The sequence below is a fragment of the Pseudorca crassidens genome, chromosome 14 (assembly GCF_039906515.1).
Source record: "Pseudorca crassidens isolate mPseCra1 chromosome 14, mPseCra1.hap1, whole genome shotgun sequence".
Classification (NCBI taxonomy): domain Eukaryota; kingdom Metazoa; phylum Chordata; class Mammalia; order Artiodactyla; family Delphinidae; genus Pseudorca; species Pseudorca crassidens.
This window is the reverse complement of record NC_090309.1, coordinates 38,289,148-38,311,945: the sequence shown is the minus strand read 5'-3', so window position 1 is coordinate 38,311,945 and position 22,798 is coordinate 38,289,148. Positions and strand designations below refer to the sequence as shown.

The 22,798-nt window shown below is 36.4% G+C and overlaps 1 protein-coding gene across 8 annotated transcripts in view; it reads left to right on the top strand.

Annotated features, from left to right (window-relative positions):
• EHBP1 (EH domain binding protein 1) overlaps positions 1-21,408 on the top strand; it is a 344,818-nt gene extending 323,410 nt beyond the window's left edge. For all 8 annotated transcript variants that reach the window (XM_067704925.1, XM_067704931.1, XM_067704927.1 and 5 more), the window contains 4 exons: positions 12,638-12,737; positions 13,862-13,935; positions 20,231-20,345; positions 20,562-21,408. In XM_067704925.1, coding sequence (XP_067561026.1) covers positions 12,638-12,737; positions 13,862-13,935; positions 20,231-20,345; positions 20,562-20,652 — 380 coding nt within the window. In that variant the 3' untranslated portion in view covers positions 20,653-21,408. The remainder of the gene's footprint in view (positions 1-12,637; positions 12,738-13,861; positions 13,936-20,230; positions 20,346-20,561) is intronic.
• Positions 21,409-22,798: the final 1,390 nt, after the last annotated feature.

Genomic DNA, 22,798 nt, shown 5'->3' with positions numbered 1-22,798 from the left:
AAAAATAGAACTACCTTATGACCCAGCAGTCCCACTCCTGGGCATATACACTGAGAAAACCATACTTCAAAAAGAGTCATGTACCACAACATTCACCTCAGCACTATTTACAATAGCCAGGACATGGAAGCAACCTAAGTGTCCATTGACAGATGAATGGATAAAGAAGATGTGGCACATACATACAATGGAATACTACTCAGCCATAAAAAGGAATGAAATTGAGCTATTTGTAGTGAGGTGGATGGACCTAGAGTCTGTCATACACAGTGAAGTAAGTCAGAAAGAGAAAAACACGTGTATGCTAACACATGTATATGGAATCTAAAAAAAAAAAAGAAAGGTTCTGATGAACCTAGGAGCAGGACAGGAATAAAGATGCAGATGTAGAGAATGGACTTGAGGACATGGGGAGGGGGAAGGGTAAGCTGGGACGAAGTGAGAGAGTAGCATTGACATATACACACTACCAAATGTAAAATAGATAGCTAGTGGGAAGCAGCTGCATAGTGCAGGGAGATCAACTTGGTGCTTTGTGACCACCTAGAGGGGTGGGATAGGGAGGGTGGGAGGGAGGCTGAAGAGGGAGGGGATATGGAAATACATGTATACATATAGCTGATTCACTTTGTTATACAGCAGAAACTAACACAACATTGTAAAGCAGTTATACTCCAATAAAGATGTTTAAAAAAAAAAGATGCAGATGTAGAGAACGGATTTGAGGACACAGGGAGGAAGGGGAAGCTGGGACGAAGTGAGAGTAACACTAACATATATACACTACCAAATGTAAAGTGGATGGCTAGTGGGAAGCTGCAGCATAGCACAGGGAGATCAGCTTGATACTTTGTGATGACCTAAAGGGGTGAGTTTAGGGAGGATGGGAGGGAGGCTCAAGAGGGAGGGTATATGGGGATATATGTATACATATAGCTGGTTCACTTTGTTGTACAGTAGAAACTAACACAACACTGTAAAGCAATTATACTCCAATAAAGATGTAAAAAAAATAAATAAAAATAAAAATGTAAGTCAAAGATGACACTTAGGCTGGTATTATTTTTTTAATTAAAAATGAGTTTTTATAAATTTCATTGATTTAAAAAATAGAAATAGTTTTTTGTATGGAGGGTATGAATAACCTACCACAGAAATAAATTATTAAAATAGTCAAAAATATTTTAATTTCTCATGAGGATAAAATGAAAGGGAGCCAAAAATTTTTAACTTTTAATACTATTTGTTTTGACTCGTGCCTATTTTGAATCTAAGTAAAAGGTTAAAGAAAGTTATACTGAACATTGCAAAACTGTCACCATAGACTAGGTAGCAATTTTGCTGAATTCTGAAATATATAATATTAACAGGAACATCATGAGGACTAAATAGATTTGGAGTTGACCATGACTTTGGGTGGGAATGTAGATTGTGTTTTATTTTATTTTTTTTAAGATTTATTATTTATTTATTTAATTTATTTTGTTGTTGCAATGGGTCTTAGTTGCAGCATACGGGATCTTCGTTGAGGCTTGCAGGATCTTTTGTTGTGGCGTGTGGGCTTCTCTCTAGTTGTGGCATGTGGGTTTTCTCTTCTCTAGTTGTGGTGCACAGGCTCCAGGGCACTTGGGCTCTGTAGTTGTGGCGCGCAGGTTCCAGAGTGCCTGGGCTCTGTAGTTTGCGGCACTCGGGCTCTAGTTGAGGCACTCAAGCTCAGTAGTTGTGGCACATGGGCTTAGTTGCCCTGCGGCATTTGGGATCTTAGTTCCCTGACCAGGGATCAAACCTGCGTTCACTGCATTGGCAGGCGGATTCTTTACCACTGGACCACCAGGGAAGTCCCCTGCTCTGACCTTTTTTAAGTGAGCTGTAGCTTTGAAGAAAAGGGAGAGGATATGCAACACAACAGAAGGACATGTAACTAACTGCTGGAGCTTGGCTCATACGACTTATGCCAGAATCTGAGAGTGGGTATTGGGGAGCATGATGTTCTTCAGTCAAAAGGTTATCTAAAAATTTATATCCTGATAAAGGGCAAATTGAACATGTCCTGGGAATTAAGTTGAGGAGAAATCTGAAAATTATTTTTGGTAATTCTAGAGATTCTGAGAGTCACATTAGATTTTTATTTTCTCTGAATTTCTGACTGAAGGAACTGCTATTAGCAAGAGAAGCTTTGGAATAGACTTCACAGTACATGTGTAACCTTGGAAAGGAGACTGTCTCCTGGAGGGTTTGCATTTGAGTAGCTCTTTTAAGAGAAGAAAAATGGGTAATGGGTAGTTGCTGGGCTTCCATACTTAAGAGGAATGAAAAATATGAAATGATGGTAGGATGTATTTTGGTCGATTGGTCCAGTAAAGTAGATATGTAAAGATACTAGAAATGTCATGCTCAATGGCACTAACATCTTAAAACTTGCACCAAGTTGCCCAGTATGTTTACTTCTGTGAGTAGGCCTATCTGGTGCTTGCACAGGCAGTCAGAAAAACTGTGAGACCCTGCCATGAGGAGTCACCATGCCTTACTCCCATCAGTAATCCTAGGAATCAGACAGCAGGGAGGATCCTGAAGCTTGAAGAATGTGGATCTGTACTGTTGTGTGTGTGTGTGCATGTGCATGTGCGTGTGTGTGTATTGTATATATAAGGGTGTGTGTGTGTGTAGAAACGGAGAGAATATAGCAACCACCATTATACTACTTATAGCATTTATTATACGCCAGGCACTATTCTAAGTACTTTACATACATTAACTCACTTAATCTTCACAAGACCCTATGAAGTAGTTTTATTATCTTCACTTTACAAATAAGGAAACTGAGGCGTAGGGAGATTAAGTAATTTACCCAAATTGCCACAGCTTTTAAAGAGCAGAGGTGGAACTTGAATGCACCCTGATAATATCATGGTAGGCAGAGTATTTTTTTTTTAAACATCTTTATTGGAGTATAATTGCTTTACAATGTTGTGTTAGTTTCTGCTGTATAGCAAAGTGAATCAGCTATATGTATACATATATCCCCATATCCCCTCCCTCTTGCGTCTCCCTCCCACCCTCCCTATCCCACCCCTCTAGGTGGTCACAAAGCACTGAGCTGATCTCCCTGTGCTATGCGGCTGCTTCCCAGTAGCTATCTATTTTACATTTGGTAGTGTGTATATGTCAATGCCACGCTCTCACTTCATCCCAATTTACCCTCCCCCCTCCCCGTGTCCTCAAGTCCATTCAGGCAGAGTATTCTTGTTTGGCCATTTTCATTGAAGGATGCCTCAAATGCTCAAATGGAATCAGCATAGCTTGTAGTTGCCCAAGAATTAGACAAGTATCCCTGGAATCCCCCGTTTCTTGAAGACATCATACACCAACCTATAATTCAAGGATCACATAGACATATCTGCATAGGAAGAAAGGCTGACTCCCCTTGACACTCCTTGATGTACTGCTCTGAGATCATTGTTAAGTCTCAGTGACCTACACGGGAAGAGTAAACAAAACCACCTCTGCTAATGGATGAACTTGTTTGTTTATCAGAGGTGGGAAGGTTTGCTTTCTGTTTGGGGGTTTTGTTTTGCTTTGTTTTTTCTGCTTTGCTCATCAGAGCCATTATGAAGGCTTTGTCAGGTTGGCCTGAATTCTAAATAAAGGGCCCATTCTGGTAAGACTGGTTACCTATGAGTGTCAAGTAGGATGGCTAAGAATGGTGGTTCACCAGACAGACTGCCTGGATTTGAGGCCTAGTTCTTCCACTAACTATTATTTTAGGTAAGTTATATAACCTCATTAAATATTTGATGTTATTATCATAATCATCATTATTATTATTCCCAGTCTATGAGAAAGTTATTGGTTCTGAGTCATCTGGTGAGGGAGATATATGACATAGAGCATCTTTGAGACACTCTTTCCAAGACTTCAGGAAGCAGCACTGTGGACGCAAGTCCATCATGAATGTCTCTGTGTCCTGGTGAAGAGAATGGCTCCACTGGGAAGGTTAAGGGGCATTGGATGAGGTAGTATAATGCTGAAACTCACGCTAGTCACCTGGCCTGGTCTTGAAAAGCAACATTCGTTATATTTGATTTAAAATGTTGTGTAATTGTTGAAGCTGTGTGCAAGTTAAAAGACTGCTGGAGATGGCTCTGCAGTGTCCTGCTTTCATTAGGCTTCTCTGTTTAGAGAATGAACGTGGCCGCAGGCCAGGAGGGGATAGGCCTAATTCCCTTCAGCTCTCCCTCACTGAGTAAAGATTTTTAAGAAGGTACATAAGGAAGGATATATCGCAGTGTTGCCTGGTTATCTGAACCCCCAAGCATGATCAGACAAGGTGTAGGGAGGAAGAGGAAGTTATTGTGTGTGTAGCGCACTGGGGGTTGGGGGTTGAACTCATCCCTTACTGGAAACTGGAGGCTCTGGGGACACCCTGCTATGATTGTTTTAGGACATTTAAAGACTTTAAGCAGCACAGGATTACCTAAAAGAGTAGCTGATTGAAGCTCTTTATTAGAAGCCTATTTAGAGCATATCTGCCAGGTTTGTCCTTCTGTATTTTAAAAATTACATATATTTTCCACACTTTCAACAAAATCAAATCTCATTCTCACCTGGCATTTAGTAAATCATCTTTTTTATCTATATTGCCAACTTCGTAAGCCGATTTAATGATGCTCTGCTTTTAACATCAAAATCTCTCTATAAAAATGATGAAAACTTACTATCTCGGTGAAGCTTTTTTGCTTTATAAATATTTGGTTTTTCTTGTTGAGGGCCTTCTTTTCTTAAAATTATATCAATTTGTACTTCAAATTATCTTTTTTTTCTTTATTTTGATAACTGGTAAACTTTTAGATGTGTTCTATTAGTCTATAATTTTCAATCTTAAAATTTACCTCTTTCATTTTTGGATATTAAGTAGTATTTCATGATCTACTTTGTTCTTCAATCTCTAAAACCCATTGCAAATAACTAGACTGTCATTACCTGGAGCACAGCCACATTATTGTGTCACCATAGCTATGGCTGTCTTTTGTATGCAGCTGTGACACTGCTGACCCAAAAGGGCATTCACTTTGTTTTTCCAGCTTCAAAGATGAGTTTGTGCTTATTCACCCACATTTTTCACCTATCTTGCTATGACCAATGACATACTAATTATACTAACTATAGACTTTGTTATCACTAACGAAGATTTAAAATATAATTTGTGTCCAAGGAATTGTTTAGAAATTTATCCTCACTCAGCTGTCCCTGATTATGTGTCTGTCTCCACACTAGACGGATAAGCCCTTTTGAGGGCACCGACCACATCTTGGTCATCTTTCTATCTCCAGTTCTTGGCTCAGTGCCGCACGTGCCATTATCACCCTCTTCATGATCATCATCATAGCTAGCATTTTTAGTTGTGGGCACTGTGCTAAGGACTTTACACAGATTTTCTCATTTAATTCCTCCATCAACCATATGAGGTAAGTAATATGATTATACTTACAGAGAAGGAGAAACTGATGTTTAGAGAGGTTAATTGGTCTAAGATCAAAGGGTTCAGTCAATTTTTTTTAACTGAACTGGAAGAAAGCCATTTGAGATGCAGATTCAATGTTCATCTTATTTGTATCGTATTCCAAACGACAGACCTAACCAGCCATAGAAACTATAGATGGTATACAGTTATAAATTATGCTTGGCCCTACCAGAATTTATAGTCTTATCTGCAGGAGTTTCTCAGAATTAATGTAAGTAAACATTCATAAAGGTAGTCCTTAATTTATAAGAGGTCTTTATTCTAAAGTTCATTTCTGAGTCAGTTGTTTTTCCATAAAGTACTTAAATTACGGATTGAGTTCCCAGACCACCACATAAAAAACTGTGTGCCCAAATGACTTTAAAAAAGATAAACCCCTGTTCTCCCAATGAGAAGATCTCCCCCAGAAATTTTGACCTTCTTGAATATATAAAACTTTAGTAATATCTCTTGTAACATTTAATTTATCTCTATATATATACTTAAAATCACATCTTGGGCTTCCCTGGTGGCGCAGTGGTTGAGAGTCTGCCTGCCGATGCAGGGGACACGGGTTCATGCCCCGGTCCAGGTAGATCCCACATGCCGCGGAGCGGCTAGGACCGTGAGCCATGGCTGCTGGGCCTGTGCATCTGGAGCCTGTTGCTCCGCAGCGGGAGAGGCCACAACAGTGAGAGGCCCGCATACCGCAAAAAAAAAAAAAAAAAAAAAAAAAAAAAATCACATCTTAAGATACATTAATCTAGAAATATTGTTTCTCTCCACTCCCACTTTTCCAGAAATAATTTTATTCAACTGTTAATGCTCATCTTTAACATTAATATCTCTGTCACTTCTAGGGCCACTCTTTAAAGTCATTTCCATGACATGACTACAAGAAGGCTCTAGGAGAGGGAGGGGGTAGAGAAGAGTCTGCCAGGTGCAGGCCAAACAAAGGGGGCTTCAAGAAAGGGGAGAACTGGCAGGGGAAGCTATCCATCTGTAAGTGTGGCTCACAATTCAAGTTTTCCCCTTATTGGAGGATGCCCAGTTGATCCTCCAAGTAGACATTAGTGTGTTTGGTTGAATGATGCATATAAAAGTGACTCACTGTATTTTATCCCATTTTACAAAGTATGTTAAATGCAACTTGAAAAATAAATACAGTTTCAGAGTTCTGAGTGTTTTGACTTCAGCCAAATATCTATCTGTCAACAGTCAAAATAGTCATGCATTACCTGAAATGTGGGTCATATTAATACTTTTAAAGGCTAAGAGCACTGAAAAGTTATGGAAGCAACTCCATCCCACATGTAATTTTTTAAATATACTAGACTGTAAGTAAATACAAAGAATTTTATTGGTTGTGAATTTTCTGATGATGATTACTTTCATACTTTTTAGTTTATTTTTGTACTATATTAAGTTTGTGCTTAATTTACCTTTTGAGAAATTAAGCACTGACCTTTGGCATAAAAAGTCTGTTCAGACTCTATTAAGAAGTTGGCACAAGAAGATTGCTGTTAATTTCTGGCCTTTAGAAATAGCATTTTCTTTTGTATAAGTCTAAGGAGGAAGAGCTTTTGTGAAGTTGTCTATACCTCCTCCTGCACAGGTATGTCCATAGAAGTCTGTCAGAATTTATCTGTAGAGAGATGTTGCCCTGAATCTCTCCCCACATTCTGTTTTACTAAATGGGTAAATAAAAGATGTGTTTATTTTGAGAGAATGGGTTAGTTTTTATTTTACTTCAACAAAAGGAGACAGGATTTTCCCCCAAAGTTTATATACTTAATATTATAACAAATATATCATGCTGACCAAATAGTTTTTTTTTTTTTTTTTTTGCGGTATGTGGGCCTCTCACTGTTGTGGCCTCTCCCGTTGCGGAGCACAGGCTCCGGACACGCAGGCTCAACGGCCATGGCTCACGGGCCCAGGCGCTCCACGGCATGTGGGATCTTCCCAGACCGGGGCACGAACCCATGTACCCTGCATCGGCAGGTGGACTCTCAACCACTGCACCACCAGGGAAGCCCTGACCAAATAGTTTTAAGACAATTGCTGAAGACATCAATAAGGATTATGAGATTCTTCATTTACATTGATTGCTGTTAGAGGATTTTCTTAGTGTAGAAACATTTATCAACTGTTTGCTCATATAGTAAAATTTGTTTTCATAATAAAGCTCTATTTCCTAAGCTTAAAATATTTTCTAAAACTGGAGCACTGGAGTCCTGTAATGATGTTGGCTTTGGAGTTCATGTGTCCATGACCCTATGTAACTGCAGTAAATTAATCTTTCTCATCCATTAAGTAAATCTACCAGAATTCACCTCCTGTGTTATTAAAATGTTTGTCCAGTATCAGTTAGTTGGATACCTTCATGTGTATCTCTATTTTAATATACTAAATCTTTCAGAGGTTATCATATACGTGTAATCATACCATAGGGACAATTTGTAATGGCAGCTTTGTTGTTTTTATGTTTGGTTTGTGTTTGCTACGTTGTGTCCTTTAAGGGCCATATGTGATCACTAGTCAGCCATCGCCACTATGGAGCTATGGCAAGATTTCAGCATTATATAATGTTTTCATAGTAGAAAATCTTGAATTTGTGTATATGTTTCAACAGTGCCTTCATCTCTGTGTTTTCTTTGTTTCCCATTGAATTCCTCTTCTTTTCAGCTAAAATTGTATTGTTCCTTATTTTGCATTTATATAATGCACTGGGCTTCCCTGGTGGCGCGGTGGTTGAGAGTCCACCTGCTGATGCAGGGGACACGGGTTCTTGCCCCAGTCCGGGAAGATCCCACATGCCGTGGAGCGCCTGGGCCCGTGAGCCATGGCCGCTGGGCCTGCGCGTCCGGAGCCTGTGCTCCACAACGGGAGAGGCCACAGCAGTGAGAGGCCCGCGTACCGCAAAAAAAAAAAAAAAAAGAATGCACTGTCTGAAAATATATCTTTCTAAATAGACAATAAGCTTATGGTGAAAGATTAATTAGGAAAGGTTAACTAGTAGACAGTTTTTGAAAATATAACTCATAATTTCAGGTTTTTAACATCACTTTCCTCTTGTTCATTTTAAAATTTACATTGAGAATGCTGCTTTGGAAAAAACAAATGAAAACTACATACATGTTCCTGGGTGAAGAAATGAATTCTTAAGTTAAATCTTAACTTTAAATCATTTTGGGAGGGAGGAGATGGAATATAAAGGCAGTTGTCAACCAACGTTTATTAAGTATTTATACTACATGTAGTGCTATATTATGCTGCTTTGTGTTAAGTGGTTTTTGTTAACTATGTGATAGGAAGAATGATTTGAAGTCATATTTACATATTACTTTTCCTGCTATTTTCATTACTCTTCATTATTTAATAGTTTTTATAAATCATACTCAGCTATAATAATTGATTAAAAGATAAAACTGACAATAAGAGATTGTGATGTCAGAAAGACGTTACATTCCACAAGGCAAAATAACAAAACAGAATTCTTTAAGGAAACAAAGTAGAAAAAAACATTACCAGAGACTATATTAGTCAATACTTTAAAATGTTAAGGTGATGTTTTTATTGGTAGTATATTTATAATAAACATGAGGCACTCTGTTTTAAAATATAGTTTAACAACCTGGCCATGCTTTCACATTTTAGTCACTGTGTACTGAACTGTAGTGTTTTGTCATTTTGTAAATTTCAAAATGGGCTTCAATAATATAGGTTTTGAACTTTTCAGTTCATGAAACTGAAAAAAATTTAAAGTACCAGTATTGACTCTAAGGTGATAAAATTGTAGTTGTGATTACAAATTAAAGATAATTTTGAAAGAGAGGTAGTTAACTAGGTGAGTTTAAACAAGATAAAATGATTTATGGCCATTTTATAAAATAATGACAATCTTCATTTTAAGCTACAATGTAAAGTGCTTTATTCTGAGATTATGTATTGTGTCAGAAGCTAAAACTGCCTTTTTTCTAACAGTGCCAGAATACAACCTCTTTTTCTTTTTGCACTAACAAGACTGCTTTACCACCACAGCCCACTCTAAGTAATTAAATCAATCCTTTGTACTTACCGTATTCTCCTCTAGTGACGGTACTAGATCTGATTATATGCTTCATGCATATTCAAAGTACCGCACTGACAGCTCTTTAATGAGCTCTTACTTAATCAGTATGAACAATGTTCATCTTGTTCTTTTTTTCCTCATGCATTAGAGCTAGGAATAGTTGGGAAAAATGAAACATCCAGCATTCATTTGAAAAATATATTGTACTTTGAAAAGTGTCTAAGCTGAGGAAGTTGCATTCTGCCCTTTAAAAGTCTGATGGACAAATTGGATTACTAGTATTGGATTAAATAACAAATGGTTAGAGGAGAAATGAGAAAAGCTCACTGTGATCACAGGCTTTAATATTTTTTGTTACTTATAAAGCTAAAGGGGTCTTTAACCAGTTATTAAAGTCAGGATTAATTTGTAATGGTTCAACTTACTGGCTTTTAAAAGCTTTTTAAATTAAAAAAATTTTAAATCCCTAAAAACAATAGTGTAATGATGTATTAGAAGAAAATTTAATTTTTTTATTACTAGGCTAAGTATAGATTTCCATCACTGTGTACTATCTCAGATAAGGAGTTAGTGATACAGAATTGATTTAACCTCAAATATGTTTTTTTCAGTTAATTTATATAATCTATGTAGCACTGAATAATATGTCTTTAAATATTTCTTATTGTTTGGCTTATTCCCTTTTTAAACATGAGACTCTTCTCATTTCCTAACAGTTAGGGGAGGTGGATCTTTTATTCTTATGTAGAAATCATAGGCATGAGTTAAACTGAAAATAACACAGTTATTTTATTCTTATGTAGAAATCATAGGCATGAGTTAAACTGAAAATAACACAGTACCACATCAATATTGTTATTCTCAAGGAAGCAGTCTTCCATTGAAGAAAATGATGCTAATTTAAAAATAGGCTAGTTGCTTCTAGTCTTATTGCCTGAAAGCCTCAATTACAGGTTAGGTTAAACTCAAAACAAAGTTTTAATATGTGTATATTTTTAGAAACCACTTAGGTTATGAATGCAAGAATTAAGTCTTTAATCAGAAAACAAAATATCATAAAAACTGCACCTATTAATATTGCACACATGTGTCATTTCAGTGATCAAAAAGGCCTTCACCAGGGTACAATTGGCCTTTTTCCAAATTGCAAGCTTTTTCTCAGCTTTTTCTTTTTACTCTTTCTTCTTTTGTTGCTACCCAGGGATTTGTGCCTATCGCAGCCTATATCACATGACCAGTGTCAAGACATCACATGGTCCAAAGTGAATACAAAACCAGCTACCCTAAAAGAGAGATTAAAAATGCTGTAAAACAATAAAGACCTTTGTTCATACTCAAAGAATCTATCCTAGATCTGCTTCATACCATAAAGTTTAACAGACTTTAATGAAAGCACATATCCTCTCACTATTTTCCCTAATAATGAACAACAGATATCTATTTTACAGGGATGCTCAGAAATACATGTTTAATCTTTTGCACACAGATCAGCTCTTTATTTTAGATTTTCATTCTAAAGATTTTTTCAAATTTCTGTTAATGTGGAAACAGGTAAATAAATTATGGTTCATCCATAATTTATGCAAGTATTAAAAAAGAATGAAGTAGATCTTCAAACAGCATGACAACAACAAATCACAGGGTCCTTATGTTAAAGAAACCTGTATGTGTCCAGATAAGGTATATACCTGTATGTGATAGACATAGCTACGTATGTGGTCTGGAAGAAGATACGCTAAACTGCAGTAGTACTTCTGGAGAAGGGAGGTGGATGGGGGAATTGGAGAGGGTGGGGGTGGTGAAAGAGGCCTTGACTTTTTACTCAATTATACCTCTGTATTGTTTGAATATTTTTTAATGGACTGGTAGTGTGTTTGAAAGTTAAAAGAAAATATCTCACTTAAGAAGAAAATGAAACTTAGGAAATTGACTAGGCTATGTAGTCTTCACCTGGCATATTTAATTTTTTAGTAGATATTTAAGTTAACCCTATGAATCTATCTAGAAGTTGGACTGAAGTATTAAATAATGGTCTAGCAAAACAATAAACCAATCATGGGCGAAATTCAGAAAAAAAAAGTCAAAGAATTGTAAATTTGACTAGATACAATTTGAAGGGAGAGGAAGGAAGAGGGTTGGGGAATTAATATTTTTCTTGAGTATGATTGTGGCCTACTTCTGCATGAACAATACCAAATATATGCTATATGTTATAATCCTTGACATACTGGCCTTTTGAGGGGAAGGGTGGTACAGATGATGGAATGGATATTAGGGAAAATGAATTTTAAATGTACAATCAGTAAATTTATAATCTAAAATTTTAAATCATCTCTCTGCTCAAATGTTTTCTCATTTACGGAACATTATTATGTTCATCATGTTTTTTCACAGATAGCTCTAAGTATTTTTGTAGCTTGTTCATTTACAATGTATTTAAAATAATTTGCAAGTGTTTACCCTGTGAGGGATGATGAGTTCTGGAATGGTATATGTATGTATACCTTTAGTTTGCTTTGGGGGAGGAAAATAAGAAAAAAAGCAAGTTGTTACAGGTGGAAGCTCTCACAAAATCTGTTGACTTCTCTGACCTTACTGGTAGTCTTATAATTCTCATAATGATTTTTTAATGTGGTTTTTAATTAATTTATTTATTTTTATCATGACCGTATGTCTGTCAGCACCACGAGTTCCTCACTGAAACATAATAACAAGTCAGCCTCTGGGGAGGATTTAAAAGTTGGAACACTTTTTTTTTTTTTTTTAACTGTACTTAGTATTAGTATTGTACTTAGTATGATCTGTAAATATGTTCGGGGGACTGAAATATACAAGGTGAATAATAGCAGCTTTGGAGATTGGCTTATGAATTTTTAAATATTGATTTCTTTTTTCAGGCCTCGGACCTTAATCTGATGTTGTTATAAACAGTTTAACTTGTACTGTTGGGATAGCTAAAATATGTTTCGTGTTAAAAAGAAAAAAAACAAAACACTTGTGCTGAACTATTATTTGGCTTGTAAATGTCAATAGAATAAGAAATATCTCTTCCTAAATTATAGGAAGGAACACAGAAGAAGAAGAAGCTATGATGCAGGAGTGGTTTATGTTAGTTAATAAGAAAAACGCCTTAATAAGGAGAATGAACCAGCTCTCTCTCCTGTAAGTACTTATGACTTTGCTTGTTTTTCCTACAACATTGATGAATCTTAGGTTTTCCATCATTGTCTTTTTTGGGGGTTTCATTCTTATTAGGCTTAATGTTTTTTCTTTCCTTAGAGATTATGTTTTATATAAAAATAAAATTAAAAATAGTATATAACCAATTTTTACCTTAAGAGTAAGAATTTTAGAGTGTTAGATACTGAAAAAATGTATTTATTATATAGAAAGCCAAGTAATATAAACAATTTCTGTGTTTAAGAAATCACTTGTGCACAAAAAGGATGTTTGGTTTATATTTAGTGGGAAAAGAAATAAAATTGAAGTTTATTTAACATCAAATTTTCAGTTAAAAATTAAAATGAGTCTTAATAAGGACAAAACTAACTTTGTATTCTACAAATGATGTTACCCTAAATTTTGGGATAAAAGATTAATAATTTACACAGAAGTGACCTTTTTATGATTGCAAGAATTACAGTAAAATGGAGACTAGACCAAATGTAAGCATTTTCAGTCTTTAGCATTTAGTTCACATAGGACTTAATGCTTGTTCCTTTTTCTCACTAACAATGTTCTTATATTATGCCACCTAGTGTGGGAAGAAGCAGGCTTACATGTTTTATTTTAGTGAAAACCTCTATTTTTGTCATTTCTGCCATGCCTGAACTTGATAAAGGAGTTATGAAGAAGTGCAGAACTTAACTAATCTTGCCTTTTTAATTGTCTCTATATTAAATTTTCACTGGTGGTACTTTCATGTTTCTTGTACTCTTTTCACACAGAGTTCTAGACAAAAAAGTGTTTATTGCGAATTATGAAAAATATTCTACAAAATAACCTTATACCTGGCACTTAATACAAGAAGCATTGAAGATTGAGGCTACTTATCCACAGATTAGAATATACTTCTGTGCAATTCAAAATTGAAGGAGAAAAATAATAGCACTATTAAATATTCAACCTGAGGAAGGTTTTAGGTTTGTGTATCATTTGTTTTGAGTGGCTTAAAGTTAAAGAGAACAGTCAGTTATGAGTCCTAAAATCAATGTAACCTAAAGGTTCTTTTAAGTGTTTAATGATTTAGTAATTAGCATATTGATGAACTTTTGCAACTTGCCTAGGGAAAAAGAACATGATTTAGAACGACGATATGAGCTGCTGAATCGGGAATTGCGGGCAATGCTAGCCATTGAAGGTAAGAGATGCCATGGCCGAATGAGGTGTTTGAGGTGTCAGTTGTCAAAGAGATTTAAAGAGTGTAATACCCTTCTGGTCTCACTAGGTGTGGTCTGACTAAGGACCTACAGGAATTGCAAATAAATGCCTTAGAGTCAGAAACCAATAGTCATGTAAAACCTAAGGACCCTAATTCAGATCATCGTTATGCTTGCTATTAAACATAAAATTGTCTTATCTTTTGTCTGTAAGCTTAAATGTCCATTAAATGGAAAATATAACTAGTTAAATGATTTCATTTTACTATGTGCAAGTTAAAGAGGTTTGAGAAAGATCTATCATTTTGATTTTTCACATTCATACTCTAAATTTTACCTTAATATTTAATTGATGTCAACACAAATATGTAACTGTCCAGTCTGCTATAGTTCTTAAGATTCCAGCTCCTATTAAGTGAATAATCAGGCAAAGATTCCGGCATATGAGATAAATGCAACACTTTCACACTTTATATAAAGCTTTTAAATGAATTACATATATAGTAATCCTAAGCATGGTTCATAATATCAATAAACATCAGCTAGCTTAACTATGGCATTTACTATATATGCTTATTTTTTTTAAATTCTTACTATTTTAGAATGCTGTTCTCCTTATACCTCTTAGTTGAAAATGTCTTATAGTTCAAAGATGTCCACTTAAAAGCTAATCCTTTGGGCTCTGTAAAATGGACCTTTTGTCTAATCAATGCAAATTGATTTTCCTATTCTGTATTGACCTCTTAACACATGCATTGACTGTCCATTGTAATTTCTTTCTTCACCTGATAAGGTACCTGATCCATAAGAAGTCAATTCTAATTAGTTCAGAAACTGGGAATTTAAGTTTGTAAGAGAAATTCAAATGAAACCATATGTTTTAAAATATTTTAATTAAAATTGTTAGTAAATAAAATACATGCTGTTTATCTAAATAGTATCTTATACATTTATAGAAGTGTTATTCTTACTTTTATATTCCTAATATTTGATAAATATGACTAACAACATTTGTATGTCCTAATTTATAAATTAGATTTACTTTATTTAAAAGGTTTTCAGATAGCTAATTTCCTTCAAGTGGCTATCAAATTATATCACTAATAATGACTATAAAATTTGTCAAAATTATTTAAGAAGTTCTGTGAAACTTGCCACTGAATAAAATGCACAAATATACTAAATGGTATTTTTCCTCTTGCTATAATTTTTGTAGTCATGGTATAGTCTTAAAAGAGATTGGAAAGCTAAATAGTCATTTGAAAAGTAGGTATAGCAAATACTATTTATATGGTATATATATATATATGTGTGTGTATAATATAAAATGTGTTTGTATATAGTATGTATAACTCATTATACAATTTATTCTTTATAGATTAATTATATATTATGCTCAATACAGAGTATTACAATGTTTAAAAATTTACTTTCTCATGTATAGTAAGTTAAATCAACCCTAAGATACAGCTTGATACAATACAGTTGACTTTTAAGGCAGATATTGCTTCTATCCCAAAACCAGTATTATTACCAAATAGTACCATCTTTAAAGGAGGGCCATAATACATATAAAACATCCCAGTTTCATTGGCCATCCTATCCCTATATAATAGACCTACAGTCTTAAATAATCTAACATTTTTCTGCCTGCTCCCCTTGTACACATGGAAGAGCAGTAGAAAGTAATATTTTTGAAGAAGAGAAAAAAAATTAATGTTTTTCTTTTCATACACCTTTAATACAATTGTTAATTTTTTGTGGTTTTGTTCTGTTTTATTTTTTAATTAATACTCTTGTCCCATGTGTGATTGTGCCTTAAATCTCTCAGCCAGTTTCTGTTGCTGGTTGAGGGGCAAAAGAGACTTGAGGAAAGAAGCAGCCTGTTGAATACAAATAAAGACACTTTCTCAGAGAGAGGGCTGTCCCATTAGCCTGGGCAATATGTGGCCTGAGCTGTCCTAGAGTGATACTGAGCATCGTGATCATCAGTTCTTTGAAGACAGTATCCTCTGAGCCAGCCCTCAGAATGGACACACATTCAGTAGTCTTTCAGAGTGTTAAAACACCACAGAAAAACACATGAACAGGCAACACTAATTGGTTTTGTTTTGCTTTCCTTTGTTTTAAAGTCCCTTCCTCTTTTCTTTCCCATCTCTTCTACTTAGTAGCCATAAGATGGTTTTCATAATAAATAAACTAAAATATTTTTGAATAATCTACTACTGAAACCATTAACTAGGAGAAAAGCACAGAATATTAATAGTCATAGTCCAGTGAAAGAAGTATTAACAGCTTGGTTTGAGAGCAAAATAATAATAATAACATTCAATATATCCATTCTTCTGAGAATCCATAATCACTTTGGCCTTTTTTTTTTCCCTGAGGTGTTTTCATTGCAGGAGTTTCACTCTACTGAGCTAAGTTGTAGGATCCCTTAAGCTAACAAGCATCTTTCAGATACTTTTCCTATAGTTTTTCTGTTCCAGATTATTTAATGCCCCCTCAGGAAAGATAAATTCATTTCTGCACACATTGGGGTGGGCTTTTGGAAAGTGGTGTGTTCATTTTCTGCACAAGAAATGGATCTTCTCTAGGATTTTGTACATCTTGATTTATTCTTGGCTTAGAGTTTGAAGTGGGTGCTCTTCTAAAGGGATTTATGCATAGGTTCACTATTTTTGTAGTTATGGCTTATATGATAAGCTTTTTATATTTAAAATCAATATGTAATCCTGTGGAGGAGCTTATCCCCTAAAACCCCATTTGTAAATCTATTTTAGCTTTGTTACACAGCACAGCCACAGTCTTCCATAGATTGATTAGGTACAGCGGTAGAATCCTATCAAATGGCCTGCTCTGATGATGATGCAAACTCTTTCAGGATTGCTAGTTGACTGGAACTAAAGATAAGACTTGACTGCAATCCCCCAATGTGCTCTTTACAAAACTAGTGTTAATTTTCATCAAAGTGCCAGGCTTATTTATAGTGGCAAGGTTGAAGGTTTACTACAAGAACTTTAGGTCCTTTCTATTAAAGTGTTTATAGGTATTTCTTTTGCCTTTTTTCCAAGGTAATTATCAACTTCAGCAAATAAACTGAATCAGGGAATGAATAATTGGCCCTATATATAAAAAAAGAGTTTTTTAGATTAACAAAACAGCTCAGTGCAGATAGACATAAACAGAATCTCTTTATTTTAACACTTTGGCTCAAATGCAGCATCAAAACTTAATCCTATTTGTTGTGAGAGGATATGGCTTTTGTAGCAAAAGTACACTGGAATCTTTAAATTAATCAAAACCCACATTGTAGTCTGTCCAAGGCAAAGTCATTGCATCTAGCTAGCTGTTATAGGTGAGTAATCCTTTCTTAAAATGTATAACAAGTAACATATAAACTTACATTCAGGCTTTTAAAACATGACATTACATCTAGGTGAAGCTATTTAAAGAGGAATTTTTTAATTTTTAAATGTAGACCTTTGAACATACAAATGTGAATCTTGATCAATTTTAAAGGTGTTATCAAATTTTTTTAAATCATCAAAATAGTTTACTTAATTTCCCAAATTAGCATTCAAATATGTGTGTGAATGTGTATAAATTTACTCCTGTGAGAAAGCAAATCCAAAGTAAAAGTAGTTTTGCTAGTGTAAAATCTACTCACTGCGCATAGCTATTTTCTCCACAATTTGACTAATTATTTGTAGATAGATATTAATGTAGTGATGACACATTTAATATAAAAAAACCTATAAATTTATGCTGAAACAGTTAAAATTCTAATGTCAGTTAAATTTGTAAGATGATGAAAATTACCTAAATATTCATAATTTAAAAATGTTTTTGTTACAGTTATGTGAAATGTCAGCATTGAGCTAGGAAAAGGTTAAGATTTTTTAAATTATTCAATACTTAATGGATTAAAAATATAAAATTGTTTCCTCTCTTATCCATATTGTTAAAACCTTATTTTTTAAAAAGTTAAAGAAATATTGATATTTCTAATTATTAATTAAAACCTTAAAAGTGACTGGTCAAATATAGGGAAGGAATAATTTACTCAAGAAGATTATGTGTCATTAAAATTTATTTTTTCTTTAAAAAAATTTTGTAATTTTTAACTTAATTATATTTTTTAAGTTTACAGTGGAGAAATTTTATTTCCCAGTAGTAAAGCTCTTATCAAAATGTTTTGGAAGTAAAGAATTATAAATTAAGCTTATAATCAGAATGATTTCTTGAGGTTGGAAATGGAAAAATCCATATTCATCAAAATTGGTAATCTTAATAATTATAAAATTTAGTTACAAATCTTTTACAAATTTAGCAGGTTTTTCTCTGAGTTAATATTTCTAGAACTACAGTTACCTGAAATTAGACTAGATGACCTTTAAGATCTTTCCAACCTGGAGAGTCTATTAATTTATCTGCTGTGTAGAATGAAACTGATTAAGAACAAGAACCAGATTAGAAAATTGTCCAGCATTCCTGACCTCAGTTGCATTTAAATCCAAGGAATAAAATTGTGATAGATATGGCTTTTCTCCAGTTTTGCTGTTTCATTATTATTTTTTAAATTCTTACATTAAGAAAAAAACTTTCCATAGCAATAGTTTCTTTATTCCTCTCTATGCAATAGAATACTTCACTTCTTTTTAAATAAGAATGTAATGTGACCAATTATTTAATGTACTTATTTGTGATGTTTTGTATCGAATGTGGGTAATTAATATATGGCATGTTTAATATATATGTGTGTATGTATTCGAGCTTGTAATGAAAGGAATAGTGATAAAATAGAATAAATTATTCTAGCTTTTTGCTGCTATTCTAACCTTTATTGCATGATGATGCATCTAATTTTTAATTTGTAAATACAAGATAGAATTCCCTCTAGCTCCATTTGGTTTCATAAAGCTGCTGAGCAGTTTGCTGTCTTGAATAAATTTTGCTTTGGAGGGGGTCGGGGGGATTTGAACCAGCACATTCTTGTGTGGTTTGTGAAGATTCACATGGTAACCAGCGGTGTGCATTGTTGGGTTTATCTGAATAAGCACCAGCCATGTGAGTTTTAACATGATTGCCCAGGGCAATGGAGAGAGAAGAGAGAAACCAGAAAGGATTGCACTCCTCTCTGTTTTTTGGAAAGTGCATTTGCTGGGGGAGGGGGCTACATGAGTCAGTGGCCAGGGTATTTTTTTTTTTTAAGCTGGTGTCCTGTTTCCCTCTAGGTCCTCATTTGTTCGGCTATCTGCCTCATCATCTACTTCTTCTTTTCATTGTTTACCTTCCTAATGAGGGAGGCGGGGTAGACTGGGGGTTGATTGACAGCTACAAGCCCTTACAGTCTGGCCAGAGAGCAGTTGGCTTTGGTTTCAAAAGTGCTTTAAATGTTCGATTTGGTCCTGTTTTTATTAAACGAAACTGCTGCTCATCTTAAGGAAATTATCAGACCAGCAATGATTAGGAAATATATTATTGGGGCCTAAAACCGTCAAAAAACTGCCCTTTCCCATGGAAGGAGCACTGCCCATCGGATTTTCCAACCGGGGTTTCAAAAAGAAGTATGTAATTTTTCCTTTGCAAAAGTGCTTTGATTTGAAACCACGCAGCAAACCTCTCCAAAAGAAAACTGGCTGTGATGCGATCGAGAGCTGCAGTGTAATGTTGCAGAGCAAATTTATTTTTTACTTCAAAGAAAAATGCTAATTAGCCGATTCACTACTTTTAAAGTTATTGTGAAGCATATGGCGCCCAGTGTGAGATACATCCAACTGCTAAAATAGAGCGAAGAGGAAATTAGCGAAGAATGGGCTGTATGGGGTGAGCATGGGGGTGGGGGAGGAGGATAGGTTCTCAGGCAGATTCTCTAGCCTTTTCAGGGTGATTTTATTGCCCATCTCTGCTTCCCGCCTCCTCATTCACCCACATTCCCCCCTCACCGCTCGGGCCGACCTCTTCTGGGCCTCCAGCTCTCCCTCCCCCACTTTGGCTGACATCAGGTGCGCACCTCCGCTGGCCACCGGCGCACACCTGGTCTCTTGCAGGTTCCAGCCCAGCCCGTAGCCGTCTCCATCTACGGAAAATACTTAGAAAGTAGGGTTTTAGGGGCGAAATCCTCATCACGACGGCCAAACTCTCCGTGAAACACTAGCTAGTGGCTCTGTAATATGGTTTGCAGAGAAATAAAAGGGAACTGGAAAAGGCGGGAAGGGGAGGGCCGGGTGGGGTGGGAGACCGGGTGGGTAAGGAGCCTCCCGTCCCCTGCAGACTGGCAGAAGACCGAGGCCCAGAAGCGACGCGAGCAGCTCCTGCTGGATGAGCTGGTGGCCCTAGTGGACAAGCGCGACGCGCTCGTCAGGGACCTGGACGCGCAGGAGAAGCAGTAAGTGGGCGGTGGGGTCGGGGTCGAGGCTCTGCCGCCTGCTGAGGGGCCGAGAAGTTTTCGGAAAGTTCAGTCCAGAGGTCCCGGGTGGGCCGGGCAGCCTCCCGCTGGCCCCGCGAACCCCGTTCCCTCTGGGGCTCGGAATGCGGGGCGAGAGGAGAGTGCCGCTCTGCGCTCCAAGAAGAAAAATAATTTGGTTTCCTGTTTGACTTCCAGGGCCGAAGAAGAAGACGAGCATTTGGAGCGAACTCTGGAGCAAAACAAAGGCAAGATGGCCAAGAAAGAAGAGAAATGTGTTCTGCAATAGAAGCCAGACCAGAATCTTGACCAACATTTTATTAGCCTTGGGTCCCCAGACCAGAAAAAGTCATTCTCGTTGTTGATTTAAAACTTTTAACATTTTGTTTGGCTGGATTGTACTTCTTTACCACTACCACCACCTCTTTTCCTCCCTTTTTTCCAGACAGTGTACAGAACTCCGAAATAGCTTTGTTTAAGGATTGTGTGTGTGTGAGTTAATCACTTCCTTGAAATCATGTAAAATAGATTGCACAGACATCTTGTGAGTGATTGGTATTAGGAGTGTTCAAGAAACTGTTCAAAGAAGAAAGAAAAGAAAACTCTTCCCTCATTATTTTCCCTCATTTTTTGATGGAGAAAAATTTTAAAACATTTTTGTTGTTGTTGTTATTGTTAATAGCATAATGAGGGGTGGGAGGGGGCTTAAGAGGGAGGGATAAGGAAAATGTCATGAATGATTTTTTTCCAGTCCTGCCATATGTAACACTGAGTCTGTTACCTAAATTTTATAGTTAGATCATCTTCAATTTACTTATTAAACTGTGTTCTATTTACCAGTGGGATTTTCTGCAGTTGTTTTGCGTTTCACTATGAAGATAATAGGGTACTTCTCCTCTGCTTTCTTCGGAGGATGGCCCTTTAACGTAGCCTGAAACAAGTCCTGTGATTTGAAGTGAGCTGTAAGGATGGGACTAATTGACATGCATCACTTTACAAAGACAGTCTTATCATTTGAGAATGCGCCATCTTTTTCTCTGGATAATTATTTATTACATCTAGCTTGGTTCCTACATTTTGTTGGGTCTCAAAATTGGCTCAAGAATGGTGTTAATATTTATTCTGTATTGATAAAAGTCTGTCTTGCCATTATGAGTAAATCCTCCAATTAATATTTTCTTCTCTAGCATAGCACTGTCATTTTTTTGTGAAAATGGTTATCTGTTTATTTATTACAATACTGAGTCATATATAAATTTTCAATAAAAGCAGAAACTTTCTTACCTTAAACACTGCTGGTACTTCTTTGCAATGAAAACTTGAGAAGTTTTTGTATTCATAAGACTTTTCATGTGGAAAAATGGTCCTCTTGAATGCAGGGCAGGATACTGGTCTGTATTTGGAGCTGAATAAGTTTACACCACCCCAGAGGGGCCCTGCTGACACACGAATGCGAATTGAAAAGCAATTAGTCATATTTTCTTAAGCAGTGTAAACTATCATCTTTTAGAGGGTCCTCTCTTAACGATTTGAGATTTGTGATTCCACAGCACTGAAAAAAATGTAATTTTCCATTGTTATAATTTTGCACTCATATGAGGAAGAACTATGACTTCTGATAACCGGCAAGACTGTAGATGCCGAAGTGAAAGGAAGAGGGTTATTGTTGGAGGGGAGGAGGAGGGTAAGTGTGTGCAGGTGTGTGTGTATGAGATGAGGGAAAGGGAACTTTCAACCAGAAGTTCTAAGCTACAGAAAAAACTGGCGATTTTATGGTAGTTTCCATCACTCCTCTACAGAGGTGTCTTGAAACAAAGAAAGCTCGTTCAACAAGTCTGGAGACAGAGAAAACAGTCCACTAGCATTTATACGTTAGCCTAGATCATACATACATATATACACGTATACATATATGTACATATACAGACAAATATTTATACCAATACACACACAAATTCCTTTCGAAAACTATGCAGCCGCCAGTCTTTCAAAATGATAAAACCTTCCTACGGTAGAATTTCTTCACGACAAGGATTTTAAGAAGTTATTGAAAAGTTATCAGAACTAAATGAAATCGGGTATTTGCCGTCTTTATTAGAGCAGGAGAGCAGAGGGAGCTACCGCTTCCTGGGGGGAAGCTCTCAGAACCCGGCCCTAACCCCAGGGAAACCGGCAGACGAAAACCATCAGCCCGGAGCAGCCTGGGGCTTGGGTGACCGGCGTCACCCACTCCATTTACGCAGGATTCGGATTCGGGGAACCTTCCCTCTCGCGGAGCCTCGCAGAGAGGCGGCTCCCCCAAGCCGCTCGCGACCTGCCAAGTGACAATCCTTCGCTAGCCCCAGATTTGTTGCCCGTCTCCCTGCCCCTCCTGCCTCAGTCCCGAGCCTCGCGGGGTTTCCATTGGGCTGCTCTGTGGCGCCCGCACGCCCCGC